Here is a 15,389-nt window from a genome sequence, read left to right as displayed (position 1 = left end):
GGCGGTAAGGAGGAGCTGGAACTAGCAGCTCCAAGTCCGGGCAGAGGGCCAGTGCTGGGGGAGAGAGGGAGGGGTGGGTTCCTGGCAGGCCGGAGCTGTGTCTCTTTTGGGGCAGGACAGAAGCAATGGAAGAGGAAAGATTGTGGCTAAGGAAGGAAGGGCTAACAGCAGAGCATGAGGGGAAAGCCTCCATTTCTGGCGGGGCTCTCTGTATGGAGCTGGACACAGCACTGGTCATGGAAGTTGCTGGAGGAGCAGGAGCTGTTTGATTTCCTTCAAAGTGGGAGCAGGAGATCGAGCTAGGATTTGGGAAACAAGCGTGGGTGTGTCTAATTCCCATTAACAGGTTTCGGGAACAGGGAATGAAAACTGATAAAACCTTCCCTCTCCACCCACGCTGTTCCCTTTCGCTCTCCAGTTCCTGGTCCCATCAAAGTTAATCCCAGGAAAAGAGGCCAGAAAGTGCCTGGACAATCAAGTCATCTAAAATAATCTGGCCTTCACCCTGACAGAAACAGGGACACTGACATGATGGGAAACTGCCAAAAGTTCAACCCATTAACAGGACGTAACACATTAACCAGCTGCCCAGAGCAGCAGCTCCCCTCACCCAGCAGAACATATGTGGCCTGGCTCTTACTTTCCTTCTACTGGTTCTTGTTCCCGTTGTTCTTGTTCAAGTTATTGGTATATCTTAGATCAAATTATTGCTGCTTGATGGAGTCATCCTCGCTTAATTAAGTGAAAATTCATGCAATGCACTGTGATGGGCAATGTTATACCACAAAGGGAAATGGGGTTTTTAGAACACTTGGTCTGCAGCAGGAGGATCAATAGCTCTGGTAATTATTACCCTTGCAAGTGGCAGTAGAATATCTTACTTATAGCTCTAATGCAAACTCCAAAGCATGGAGATCTATGTTAGAGGATGTAAATCATAGTCTTCAGATTAAAAAGTGTGCAGGATAACATGATTTTCTGTCTGTCCTACCCTTCTCCTACTATAATCATCAAAACTTTGGTAAGCTCAGGAACTCCAGAGTTAAGATATCCAAGTGCAGTGCAATAATAAACCTTCATTACAGACCTCATTCTGCCCTGCAGTGACCTGCATAGGAAAAAGGAGGATAGTAGTGCATGTGCAATTTCCTTGGGGACTGCACAAAAGACAGCCCAGATTCGTGCTCTTCCTTCTGCATCTGATACCTAAAGATGGCTTTGCTTGCCCAGAAGTGTAACCCAGGAAAGTCTGCCTCACACACAGAGAAGAAAATTTGTACAGGAGCTGGTCATAGCCCTTTTGAAGGTGACAATTTACAATTTGCATAGATGGTAAAGGTCAGGAGCTGGACTGATGGAACATAAACCCAACAGGAACAAGATGCAGAACTGTACATGGCAGTTCTAGATCTACCCTTTTTGTCAAATAGCCAAACAGCTCCCAAGCCAGCTCCTGATCATTAGGACCTTGGTCAAAAATGTGCTCTGTAGCCAAAAACTGAAGAGAAATGGTTTTAATCCATTCAGGCAAGGTAAACTAGGTAAGCTCAGAGACATGCTCATCTCACCTACCTATCATGATAATATGACAAGCTGTTTCTTCAGTGGTATCTGTTAAGTTCCCCTCTACACATGCTACCACCATTTTGACAAAGCAAGCAAAGTGTCCAGCATTATTTCATAGTGTCTGGCAACTTTCTAGGAGTCAGGAACAACCATCTTTTGATAGCTGAATGGACTCTGGCACAGATAAAATGACTCACCCAAAGTAACCCAGACAATCCAAGATGAAAACTCAAAGTTTTGACCTCCTACTATACTGCAATTTCCCCAGGTCTGCCTGTTGCAGGCATGGTTATAGGAAAGCAGACCCACCCTTACTGTAAAACATTCTCGCCTGAGACCCTCATCTCAGTGAACTCTGTATGAGGCTCAGCAGACATCCACTTAACTAAGTATGCTAAGATCTGGAATTTTGTCTTTATCTGCCTTGACACCTTCGTGTGTAGCATCCTTTTAAGCAGATGGAAGATAATGCCACTGGCAGCTGGCAAGGATTTCCTGCAATTATAATAAAAATATGAAGCAAATATATGTAGTCTGAATTGAAATGCTAAAGTTGGTTATTGTGCTTCTATGATTGCAAGAATAAGATCTCTCTTCAGCCTTCTCTGTTTTAAACCATCCCAGCTGTCTCAGTCTCTCCTCATAGGGGAGATGTTCCTTTCATCATCTTTGTGGCCCTGTGTTGGACTCCCCAGTATGCCCATGCCTCTCTTGTACTAAGAAGCCCAGACCTAAACACAGTGCTCCCAAATATTCACTTTGTTATTCATACTGTGTTTTTATGGTGTTCAAACTCTGAGACTGTCTCTGCTCTACTTGAGCTGAAAGATCATTGTATTAAGGGTTTGTCCACTGCTTCCTCTATCTGCAGTATAAAAAAGCAGAGGTAGGGAGGAAGACAGGATCTTGGTGGATTAAATAATTACACAGAATTAGCTGTATTCCTTTGACACCTGAAGTCCAGTCTCTTGACTAGCTTGGTTAAACCTGCCTAATTCCTCCAACAGAGAGAAGAAAGAGCACAGGTACACACTTTTGGTCCAGTGCAGTCCTGGAGATTTATTTTCACTGCTGGATTTACAGAAGCTATAGTTTCATTTCACCCTCTTCTCTCCCACTCATACCCCCGAGATGCAAAAGCAGAGGCTGCCACTGGGAGCAGCCATATCTATTTATATGTTTCTGTCAGTGAACAGCAGGCTTCATTTTCCCAGTCCTTCTGATACCAGACAATGGAAATGCAGGGAATGGAAATGAAATCTGATGCTCAAAATTCAAGGAAAATTACTAGGTCCCCCTCAGAGATCTGAAGACACCCCTTGTGACAAAGCTTTTGTTTGCCCTTATAGGACAAATAAGGGAAAGACGAGGCCAGGGAATATGTCCCAGGTCTCGTCTGGTCCCAAACAGCAGTAATCCAACACTTGTGGACTGAGAATAGATCTACTGCTGAGCGTAATTCACCCTCATGGGAACAAACCTGTCCTTGTAAAACACTTTGCTCTTGTGTGAAGCTTCAGTTTGCAGGATAATGATCAACTCATACCACTGATGAGGTCGTTGTGAGATGAAAAAGCACATGGGATTTATCTAAGCAATTTCTCACAGATCCATGGAGTAGGAACTTCACAGCTGGAGGCATGAAACTGATCTTTCATCAGGACAGCACAGTTTTGCACACGGCTGTTAGAGAGGACCCTGTAAGAGACATGGAACAGCAGTGAGAATGAAAGAAAATACTGATGTTGTCTCCTGGAGACAAGAAATTAAAAACATCTGATTTTGAAGGGTGTAGCCCAGAGGAAGAGAAACAACCTGACCTCCAAAAGACAGCTGTTAGAAAATAAAATGTATACCAAAGAACCTATCTACCTGCTACAACTAAATAATTTTGCCATCATAGAACCCAAATCAGAACCAAACATAGACACAATACCCTGCAGTGGCAGTGATATCCACCAGCATGTAAGTGGCAGTGGTGAAAGTTTCACGGAATGATCATTGCCTTCAAGGAGTTTGTAAGAACAGAAAGCTGGATTTATTCAGGGAATTAAGCCAAGTGTACTGACCTGTTGACAGTGAGATCTTGGGCAAGTTTTCCTTGCTGGAGAGGCTTTAGAAACTAACTCATTGCCTTAACTGCCATAAAAAGAAAAGGGCCAGGCAAAGTCACTGGATAAAAACATGTTTTCCCTCTTGCAAAACACTGAGTTTTGTCCAAGTAAAGACTGAGATGAAATTAAGGTTCTGACTTAGGTTGGCACTAGTAGGGCAGCAAAGGGCTGGGTCCTTGCACCCGTGACACCAGCATTCAACAGAGTGGGTGCAAGGTGGCTAAACCCAGTAAAGCCATATGCCTTTCTGACCAAGCATCTGTGCTGGCGCAGGTAAATAAAGTCCTTGGTCTGAGCAGCTGGAGGGAAGTAGAGAGAGAGAGATACTAACACTTGACCTGCTTTTCACAGGTATATGCCCTTACAAGTTGCAGGGCAGTAAAAAGTAAACTGTGCTGAGCTTAGTGCAGTACAGGTGACAGGAAGAAGAAAATCTGCCCAGAAAGAAAGCTCCTGACATCTGGAGGAGGAACTCTGGGTGTTCTGGAACACCAGGCAATCTGAATAAGCAGTATTGTTTTTAAAACAGAATGAAACTCACTTGACACTGAACATAGAGCCATCCTCCCAAATCCATCCAGTGCCTGTACTGTTCCTCAGTCCAACCCAGAAACATTCTGCTTGAATATGCTTGAACAGATCCTAGAAATGATGATGAATTACAAAGTGACTAATGAAAGCAAGCCTGAAAATGGAAGTAAGGATAAGTAAAGAAAACAGAGGGCAAGATACACCCCCTCACCTCACTGTTCCTTAAGTGACTGACAATACTACTTCCCCACACCTTGTAATGACAAAGCCAGGAGTTGGACTCGATGATCCTGATGGGTCCCTTCCAATTCTGCATATTCTATGATTTTATGATTCTATGACTGATTCTATGATTCTATGAACTGCATCCCAGTCTCCTGGAGTTTCCTGCATAGAGCTTTCTTTAGGAAGATATGCTATTAATATTAATATTAACACTCTACTAATACAGCTAACTAGCAAGCTAATATGAAGTATTAACAATTAAAGGTAAAATCAGGGAAGGGAAGGGCAGGACAGGGTAGGGTAGGGCAGGAAGTGCAGGCACTGACAGATCTGTGTAACAAACACAGTATGAAGGCTCTTTAAATTGTATACACATTTTCCTCCTATATGCTTTTAATGTTCATTTCCTTTTAGCTAACTTTTAACTTCTGAGTATTATTAAAAGGTGAAGCCTGCAACAGAAACTCGGTCCTGAAGTAAATTCCCCATCCCCAACCCTCCTCCCCACAAAAAAGACAAAGCCAGGAGAGGTAACCAAAGAACAGCAAGCTTTCAGGAGTATGGCTGTGCTCCATCCTTATCTCCTGCTGCCATAAACAAAGCTTCAGAGAAGACATCTTCACAGAGAAATACTAACAAAGCTGGCTTGGTAGAGTTGTGGGAATAGGAACAGCTTGAGGAATCACTGGAGTGTTGCTGGTGGTTTGAAGGTGACTGGGCTTCTCTGGCACTTGGAAGTCGAGCAATCACAGCCTTTGCAGTACAAGGCATGGATAGCTAGGAAAGTCTTGTTTAGATGGGTGAGTCTGAGCAGGGATAATGGGTAACACTCTAGTAGCAGAGATGATAGTAAGAAAGCAGCAGGAGCAGGAAGGCTTTTGTCATGCAGAGAAACAGGTAATCTGGGGAAGATGCCTATTTCTTAAGGAGTCAGGATTTGTCAAAGCAAATGTGAGAGCCTGGTACATACTCCCAATCAAGCAGAGACCTGGCTTTGTAATCCCCCAGAGAACATCATACAATGCAACTTCTGTCCAGGGACTGGAAGCTGTCCACGTTCATTGGACCTGAGCTAATAAGCCCTGGCTTGAGCAAAACTGGATCAAGGTTTCTGCTCTACTTAACCAGATGTGCCTCAGCGCCCCAGTAACCAGCACTACCCATTTCTCTAGTGACCATACATGCCCCTGCCCCCAGAGAGCACCTGCAGTGGAACACATGGTTCCTTATTTCACCAGCACAGCTGAGGTACTTTGACAGACAGAGGAAGTAAGCATTGAAAAGAGACTGAGAATGAAATATCTAAGCATGAACACAGGGAATGGCATGGGTCACTGAGCAGGAGGAGCAGGAGGAGCTGGAGCAGTCACAGGGAGGAGAAGCATCGCTTTTGCAAAGAAAGAATTCCTTGAGAGTAGGGAGGTATCGGTTTGCAGGCAATGAGTACAATGACTGCTCAGTGGCACGGTCGTTTCCTGTAATCATTCATATCGGCCTTATTGGGAATAGGAGGGGAGGTGGAGAGGAGCAGTGGAGAAGGCTGTCTCCTACCATCCTTCACAGGATGATTCTGAGTACCTGACAGTGACCCTCATCTCTCCCTTCTCCCCTTTGCTTCTCTGCTTCCTGCAAACTTTGTGATGTATAACATCACAGTTGTAAATCCTTCCTCTCCTTTAAAACCAAAATATTGCTGAAGGGACAGCACTGCTTGTATGTCAGTCACTTAGGTATCTGCAAGGAAATGGGAGATCCTCAAAGCCAAAGAAAACCATTACCATTTCCCAGGTATCACTGATCACCAGGAGGTGAGCTCCTTGTGCCCTGCAGGATTCCTGGCTGGAATTCCAGTCCTTCTTCGCAGTGGAGAAGGAGTAGCAGCTCCCTCTGTAGGCCACCCACTGTTGAGGGCAGTGTGGGTGGCAGTCACCTGTAAAGAAGTCAAAGTACTCGTACTCTTCACTACCATTAACCAACAGAAACACTTGTCAGCAAGGACTTCCTGAGAACCAACTCTTTTGGACAGTTAAAATGCAGGAAGCTCAAGTCAGGACAAGATTCTGAAAAAAACCAGTGTAATTTCGAAATCTTACAATAGTCACGTGCACTCTGATGCTGGTGCAAGCATGCACACACCTACCCTGCCCCCCAGGTTTCCGCTGAACCACTCAGATACCCAATAACTAAAACTGTCTATCTGAAAACAGATCACACTCTGTGGGTATGGTGTGATCACATCCCACCTTAGCTGAATGGATTTTAAGCAGCAAACAGTAAGCTCCTCCACATGGTCTAGCACCTTCTGCATGCATGCAAATATATTACAGACCTGTTTGTTCTACAGTTTACCACAATCTTTACCAGGCAAGTCTAAAAAGGCTTTTCAATGTGTTTAACTGTTCCTTGCTACAGGATCTGAAATGGGTTGCCTGGAGCCTGCGTGAGGAATATATTCTTCAAAATATTCTGGATAGGCAGTGGGTACATAAGGCTGGTAGAAACCTAGAATAGCTTCTGGTTTTAACTCCATATAATGGAGTTCCTGGGGTTAGATGTGTCGCTGGTCCTTTGCTGTTGGTTGCTCATTCTCAGCAGCCCATTGTGCACTTACTCATCTTCCAAATCAAAGCAATCGCCAGGGAGATGCTCAGTGTCCCAAAGCCTATGACCAAGCCCTTCAGAACTGCTGACCACAGATGGGGAGCTGTAAAAGAGAAAAGAAACCATAGTGAACAGAAGGCACATGAAAACTGACTGTGGTTTTACGTGGTTTGCTTGTGTCCTTGGCATTTCCACAAGGAACTGCACTAGTTAGAATATCGTGTCTGTCTACACTCTGCACGTGGCTGACATCACTGTCCCTGCCCAGCCAAACTGGGGCCTCCCCGTGCCCCTGCCCTTTAGCCCAGGGCCCCATTTCAGCTGGGTTTGGGGCCATCGGTCCCTGCCTGAGCTTCCCAGGGGGTACCTGTCTTCACATCAGCCACAGCTCTGCCCCTGCCACAGGTTAGCTGGAGCCACCTAGGCACCATGTGGCACCTTGTGCTGGCAGGAGCCTCCCAACAAATCCACTCCTGCCTCAGCACTGAAGCTTGGGGTGGAAACTCAGAGCTGCATTGCTACAGCCACCATGTTCCAGCTTACATGTAAAAATAAATCCAAAGCTTTTCCCCTAGCTCTCCCAGCAACAACAATAGGTTTAATCTCAGCATCCTGTTCACAGGCTGTTCAGGTTCACATGACCTGTTCACACATGGTCATGCTACATCTTCCCAGGATAATCCCAAATCAGTCCTACATCTTCATCTTTCATGGTCTGGTGGCAGGATGGGAGAGCCAGCCTTGAAGACCTTGGGACATCTGTCCCTTCACACTTTCACCACCATTGTTTGCTGTTCACTGGCTGCTAGTAGCAGAGGGTGAGTCCTTGGGGCAACTTCCACTGTAGCCCAGCACAGCTCCCTTTCAAAGGGCTGGTCAGGACTGGCCTGTAGAGATCTGCTTATGTACAGCACAACATGTTAACCTCCAGGTTACATGTTGCTTTTCAATTGTCATCTCCTGGAGCTGTGTTTCACCTGAGAGGCATTCACTTTGCATAAAACATTTGAAATCTCAGCACTAAAATCTCCTCTTTCACAGACAGAGGAGAGAATGACACTTACTGGCACGGATGAGCTCCAGGGGAGTTTGGTTTTCTTGTTTTATTAATCTCAGTACAATAGCTGCACAGACAACAGCACTTTCTAAGAAGCAGTAAATGTGCAGCTAACTTATGTACCACATCCTGCTCTTGTGATGTTCCAGAGCCTTCTACCCAAATCTAGCAGCAAAGTCCCCATGGACCTCATGAAATTTGAGGTGCTTCTCTCTTGGTCATGTCACGGGACCCAAAGAAACACATTTAATCTCTTGGTGGAGGTTGAAAACAAATCATATATGAAGAATATTGTGAGAAAGACAAAGAAAGCCAGTGCTAAAACAGAAGGGGAAGGGACTTAAAAACAAGAATGCATCCTTTAAACAATAGAAGCTTTGTCCAAACGCAGAAAGTAGACCAGATCAGTAAATTAATAAAAATTAATTTCTTTTTACCTTGAGCAGTTTGCAGGCTCACTAATGTTAAGGTCATTTTCTCATTTATAGCAACACATTTAGGCCTGCAGTTTTAGCTAGAAGTTTCTAAGGTAACAAGGGAGATCATGAGTGAGCTTTGTTGTAAGCATCATTCTTCTGGTACAAAGATCTTTTCTAAGATAGAGGTTTTCTCACGTTTCCTGAGGCTTGTAGGATCTTCTAGCTGTCCCAAACATAGTTTAAAAAGTAACATTTCTTATTTTTTTTAATCATTACTCAATAACAAAACCCCATCATTTTTCAGAGGCAAAATACAGAAAGACTTTTCAGTTACAACCTACTCCTTAGCTTCACACAAAGGGGCAACAGGAGAACTGAAGGACTTGGACTGGGTCTGGAACTTAAACTTGACTCTGCTCTCTATTCCTCTTGTTTGTATCCCTGGCAGCTTGGGTTTTGTCATCAGATTAGGCCTCAAGAGAATGAAGTCAGCCCGAGGTTAAGGAGTAGGGTGGAGATTTTTCTCTTCAGATTACAACTGAAAACTTGGCAAAAGGGGATAAACATCTGATGGAACATAAATCCTGGTTTGAGATCGCATTTATGCTTTTGTTTTCCTTCCTCTCTTGACTCTCTGAAGAAGCTGTCTCCTGCATCCTTCAGATCAGCGTTACATTTTAGGAAAAACTACTGCCAGGACAAGGCAACCGGGATGGCAGTCTGTGAAACAGTTAATCCTTAAATGTCAGCACCGGGCACGGAGCTGGTCCCCCCTGGCAATGAATAGAGCAGTTCACTCTCTATTGTTTCAAACCAACTGCAGAAAAAAGGGAGTGACTCATCATCAAAACAAAATCCAGGGCACCTCCACAACCCCAGCAGTGGGAGAGTCACTGAAGTTCGTAAAAATGAAAAAAATATGGTATTAGATAATTTTGGAAGGAAAAAAATAACGAAGTGAAGTGGGAAAACAGAGAAGTGGAATAAAGTATTTCACAAATCAGGAGTTTTACCTGCTGCAAAAGGAGTCCCTGCAGTTCACACTTTTTAAAACAGGTTCAACAGCCCCCGAACTACACGTGAAGCTCTTGTAGGAGTGGATGGGAGAAGTATCTAAGTTGAGTTTGAAACAGGAGGAAAATCTGACTGGAGCATCCAGAAATATTTCCATGTAGTTGTCTGAGGAACTGTGGAAGAGTCTATCCAAGGGGGGAAGAGGACTGGTGGACATTTAATGTAAATATCCAGTGTTACCACTTGCTGTGTACAAAACACCCATTAGGTCTCTCAGTGCTCTGGGGAAATTACTCTGATACTCTCCATTCATTTGCAAGCAACAAGACCAAATATTTTTAGGTTTGTGAATCCATATTCAGTTCAAAAACTGAAAGCTGTTAGCATTTTACAATTCAACTCATCTAGGACAATCTGAAGAATGTCATGGCACTGTCCCAAATAGCTCCCCTCAGCTCCTGCCTACCTCAGTGTGGAAGCAGCACAACTACCTAGAGCCAAGGAGGAGAATTTGAGAAACAAGGATTCTGTTCTTGGCTGTGGCACAGACCTGGTTATTGCTGTTACTCTAAGCACATTACACAGGCTAACACTGTCTTAAAGTTACTGCTGTACTGGCATTCTGGTAGTGCAGCACATCTAAGGCTCTCTGGAAGCCAAACAGAAGAAACAACCAGGGCAACTCTGTTTTCAAGGAGTCCATAAGCACCAAAACCTGTTGGTTTGACCAGAGGACTGATCTACACACCCATGATACTGTGCCTACAAAGTCAGCAAGTGTCGCGATAGAGGGGAAACCCAGACGCTCAGTATGAGTGATCAACAGGAATCCGATTTATTGATTGCACCAGAACTCCTTATATACTAACAATAATAGGCTTTATGCATACTCGTAACGGCGCATTCTAAGTGGTTCACGTCGACTAAGCTGATTCTAAACCCCTCCTTAGACCCCCTTTCGTGGTCAGCAGTTCTGCCTTTTTCCCTGGCCTTCTAACCATAGAAGTCTATTGTTTATACTTCCAAAACCTAACCTTGCTGGCTCTGCAAATAAACCCATAGTTCAGCAGTAAGACTCAATAGTGGTTCAGTTACTGAGCAAGATACATGTAATATTCTGTAACTTCAGTTGTTACACAGGATGTGTGGTGCATTGTCTTATGAGACCTTGCTCAGCTAGCTGCAAGGGTCTATGTGCCTGTTCTCACGTAGCCAGCTTCTCAAATCAGTAAGCTGCAAAGAATCTGTATATCCTGAATCTATATGTCCCTTTTCACGTAACCAATCTCTCACAAGCAAGGGTGTGCATTTGAACAGAGGAGAAATACCTGAGAGCACATTTCTCAGAAGTGATGGAGGAAGGGAGAGAGATGAACATAAAGATCTTCAAAAGACCAAAAGAACTGAGAAATAAATAATATGCACAAAAAGTGTGTTCAAATTTCAGCTTCCTTATTTTAGGCTCTCTGACCATAGCTCAAAAAGATGAGGGTCCATAAAAGAATGTGGAGAGATGTTAAAAAGAAAAATGCAAACATCTTAAGAGGGCATAGGGTAATCCCCTTTCAATAGGATGGGGGTGAACAGGAATGGCAGGAATGAAAGGATGTCACTGTGTTTTCTGATGTGACAGAAAACATAATTTCTAATGAAAATATGTGCAAAAGCAAGACTGCCATCCAAACAGATTGAGTGTAAATACCAGATAGGAACTTGGGGGTTTCTGTGCTGGCTTTGTTTCCATAGTGAAGCAAGTGACCAGGCAGCAGGAAACACCACAGGTATAAGAAATTATTCTGATCAGGGCATAGAAATCTCGTATCCCACAATGAGAGTCCCCTTTTCTGTAACAGCTCAGAAAATTTAAGGGCAACCATTAGTGTTGCAGCCAATGCAACACAACTCATCTAAAGCACACTGACATTTCATAGAATCATAGAATCATAGAATGGTTTGGGTTGGAAAGGACCCTAAGATCATCTAGTTCCAACCCCTCCACCATTTTGCATGAAGGAAATATTTACAAAGATTGATCACCAATGCAAAGTTTTACTCTTTGAAGGTGGTGTTTCTCAACTAAGCAGCCAGAGGAATTGTTCCATGTGACATTTGCAGGCCTAATCAAGGGTAACGAAGATGAAATAAGGAAAGAAAAAAATTAAGGAAAGCACTAAGAAAATCTTCCTGATACTAAAGTGCTCTGAAGAACTGTTTCACAGCAAAAGCTGAAAATTTGCTCACTGGGAGGTATGTAACACTAGAACACAGAAAACAGGAAAAAATGTATCACAAAAGAATCCTGCATAGCCCCACAGGAGAGAGGCTGGATGATCTCATATGCTTTCTCTGTCTCTGATCTCTGATTAGCATACGCCTCTAATTTATCTGTATTCGCATCTTGCGTGCCCTTCAAAGAACTATTGCTCACAACTTCTTACTGCTGACAAGCAGACAACTTTAAATCTGTTTTGAAGAAAAGGATGCCTGGGTTGAGTGCCCAGGAGTAGACACTGAAGGAGGTCGGTGAGACGGAGGGGAAAAATGCTGGGTCTCTAACTCATCAGCTTTCATCACATTAAAATATTCACGATAATTTTAGAACCAAAGCAACAGCTCTCAAAGCTGGCACTCAGAATCAGTGGCCAGTTCAGAGTGTTTCTGTTAGATCTTGCTTCCACTCAAAGTAAAAATTTCTGTTGACCTACCTCATCCATCTTTGCTCACCTCTTTTTCCCTGTGCAGCTTTGGCCCTTGGCGGAGGCGTCTGAGAGAATTTGACAGAAGTATATGTTACTTCCTCGCTCTCATCAGCTGCAGAAACTTCTGATCTGCTTCCCTCCATGCCAAAGCAAGGAGTGTGCACCACAAGATGTTTCGATCAGGCTGTTGATCAACAGGGCTCAACGCCTGTGAAACAGGAAACCTGACGCTATATTCAGAAGACAAGAAATGTGAAGCTGCAACCTCTATCTCCAGCTGCTGAAGATAACCAAATTCACAACAGAATGGAGCAGTGGAACTGCAGCAGCTTTCATTTTCTAACCTGATGGAGGATGTCTGACAAACTGGTGCTAATGGAAAAGGTGATTAATAACAAAGTTCAGGGGTATTCTAATTGTTGCCAATGCAAGAGGGTGTGGTTAGACTGATGCAGTAACTTGCAGGATTCATGATGCTCTGAGGAGCTCCCGTCAGGGCAGAAGCAGTGGGACAGTGACAGCACAAGGTAGAAAAGGTGAATAGTGAGAGTACAAGGTGAAACATGGGTCAAGCAATGGCTACAGCAAACTGGCAGCCCAACTGCTGTCAAAATGGAAGTAGAGGTGGACAGCACAGGTTTGAAAAGGAAATCTTGTGAGCTTCGGACACTTCCACTTTGGACTGGGAACTCTGTCTACACCCAATACTGGTGTGAATGTGCTTAAGACACAAGGCAGGCATGGAGAGCTGGCATGCCTCGAGTCCCTCTGACTCAACATCTCAACAGCATCAAGAGGGCAAGGGAGACATGGACATACTGAGGAGAATCTACCAAAGGGGTACAGAGAGGATAAAGGGACCAGACCTTCTGTCCTGGGGGGAAAGACTGAGAGATCTGGGACTGTTTGGCCTGGAGAAAAGACTTGTTGGTTAGGATCCAATTAATGTATATAAATACCTGAAGGGATGGTACAAGAAGAGTCAAACACTTCAGTGGTGCCCCAGTGACAGGACAAGAGGCCATGGGCACAAACTGAAAGACAGAAGGTGTTGCCTCTGAACATGAGGAAACACCTTTTTACTGTGAGTGACTGAACACTGACAGAGGTTGGCCAGAGAGCTTGTGGGGTGTCCCTCAATGGAGAGTTGCCTGGACACAGTCCATGGCTGTAGGTGGGCCAGGCTATAGGTAGCCTGGTATCCCTGGCTTGAGCAGGGGATTGGACCAGATGACCTTGAAAGGTCCCTCCCCAACTCAATCATTTAGTGATTCCATGGTCAGCAACAGCAGGAAAGACTACTTTTCTTTTGAAGTACTGACCATTGATAAGAATAGTTCAAGTTGTACCAGGGGAGGTTTAGATTGGAAATTGGCAAAAATTTCTTCAACAAAAGGGTTATCAAGCACTGGGACAGGTTGCACAGGGAAGTGGTTGAGTCACCATCCCTGAAAATATTTTAAAAATATGCAGATGTGGAGCTTAGGGATGTGGCTCAGTGCTGGGCTTGGCAGGGTCAGGTTAATAATTGAACTCAAGGATCTTAAGGATCTTTTACAATTTAAAAGATTCTGTGACTTTATGGTGGGGAGTACTGATGCTTCCAGCACCCCAAGAAACCTCTTAGCTGCATGGTTGGCTGGTTTTTGTTTTAATCCACATTCTGATCCCTTCCATTTCATGGGGATGTTTGTCAGGCTCAGGTTGACACCTGACCATACAGTACAGTTAATTTCCAGTAATTGTTTGGGCATGCTGGACAAAGGAGTTAGGATGATTGCTACCTCCAACAGGGATGATTGTTCCCCCTTCTGGTAACGTGTTCTAAATTTGAGAAATGATTGCATGGGAGGATGCTTATCTGACACAGAGTGGCCAATTTGTTACAGTGCACATGTCTGGGAAGGGATTGGGTATTTCTGCAAATTTCTTCATTTGCCTTTAAGTGCAGCATATTGCATCCACAAGATTCCTTCCAGTCCTGGGTAGGGCCTGGTAGGACAGCAACATAGGGAGTATGTGCTTGAAAGGAAGGGGAAGGCAGAAAACAGCAGAGCAAGACAAGAGGAAGAAAACCTCTCCTAAATGCTTTGAATGAATAATAGAGAAGCCTAAAGAGCAGTCTCAAACTCAGAGAGAGAGAATTGCTACACTCACAAGGAGAGTTTAGCTGGGAATATAATCTGTATAGCTGAAAAGTAATTTAACAGGATTCAGACACAGCGTAAGTGTCCAGATCTTATTTTGTCCCCACTTTGCACCTCTTTGGTAGATTCTCTCCAGTATGTCCTGTCATATTTTGGAATAAAGGTGTCTTTCCCATCTCCTGCCAATTTTACCACTTTTTAAGTGCCCAGGCTGCCTGCCGGCCCAGAGTGACCACAAAGACAGCACTATTTGCGAGGAACTGGAGAAGTGAAAGCAGGTGAGAAAGAATGAAGAGCTCTGTTTTAATGGGGTTTACCACTTCTTTTTTTCTAATACCGGCAATAATTTGAGTTCTTTGGACAGTAAGTAGAGAGGGAGGGATCTCACTGTAGAAGGTGTGAGGGCAACTCTCAGTTATTAGCTAAGTGTGAATAAATAAATTTGACTTCTGCAGCTGTGCCATACTGTCAGTATGGAATCACAGCAGGACTAAACTAATCAGTTTTCCAGGAGCCAGCAGCACTTTTTCCCCAGTTCTTCACTACTGAAGCAGCGTACCATGAGGAAACCTCCCAGATTTCTCTCAAACAAGTGCCTTCTCCAGCATGTTGGTAAACTCACTAAATACAACATTTCTTTCTTAACTAGAGGATGCAAAAGCCTCAGAACTCTGGCAAACAACATCTGTCCCTTCCAGTAACAGACCTCTGGAAAGTGGACTCTCTGGGAGCACATCATAAGGAGAGAGATGTCCTTTGAACAGGCCACTCAAATAATTTACAGCTTTATTAATGACATCCAAGATGCTGAAGCACACCAACCTGTATCCTGGACCTGAAATTCCTCAAGTGGCAAAACTTGCATGAGCTGGTGGAGGCACCTTTATTTCAAAGTATAACAAAACATGGGGAAAATCCACTAAAGAGACACAAAGTGGGGACAATATCCGAAGGATCAAGGCCACAAAGCAGTTTTGTGAAGTGCTCGAGACCCCTTGCTCGTTCAACACAAGCCA

The 15,389-nt window shown here is 44.1% G+C and overlaps 1 protein-coding gene across 2 annotated transcripts; it reads right to left on the bottom strand.

The window, feature by feature from the left end:
- Window positions 1–2,605: 2,605 nt before the first annotated feature.
- Window positions 2,606–15,383, bottom strand: KLRG1 (killer cell lectin like receptor G1). 2 transcript variants are annotated; one of them, XM_008634893.2, is made up of 5 exons: window positions 12,252–15,383; window positions 7,048–7,140; window positions 6,215–6,366; window positions 4,222–4,322; window positions 2,606–3,264 (listed from the first exon to the last, which is right to left on the bottom strand). In XM_008634893.2, exons 1-5 carry the CDS (start codon window positions 12,367–12,369, stop codon window positions 3,153–3,155), a joined length of 576 nt encoding a protein of 191 aa, XP_008633115.1. In that variant the 5' UTR covers window positions 12,370–15,383; the 3' UTR covers window positions 2,606–3,152. The 2 variants fall into 2 exon arrangements, with proteins under 2 accessions (XP_008633115.1, XP_017591347.1); XM_017735858.1 differs by having other exon boundaries at window positions 15,196–15,383.
- Window positions 15,384–15,389: the final 6 nt, after the last annotated feature.

This window comes from Corvus brachyrhynchos, unplaced genomic scaffold (genome assembly GCF_000691975.1).
Source record: "Corvus brachyrhynchos isolate BGI_N302 unplaced genomic scaffold, ASM69197v1 scaffold44, whole genome shotgun sequence".
Taxonomy (NCBI): Eukaryota; Metazoa; Chordata; class Aves; order Passeriformes; family Corvidae; genus Corvus; species Corvus brachyrhynchos.
This window is presented reverse-complemented; position numbering and strand designations above follow the sequence as displayed.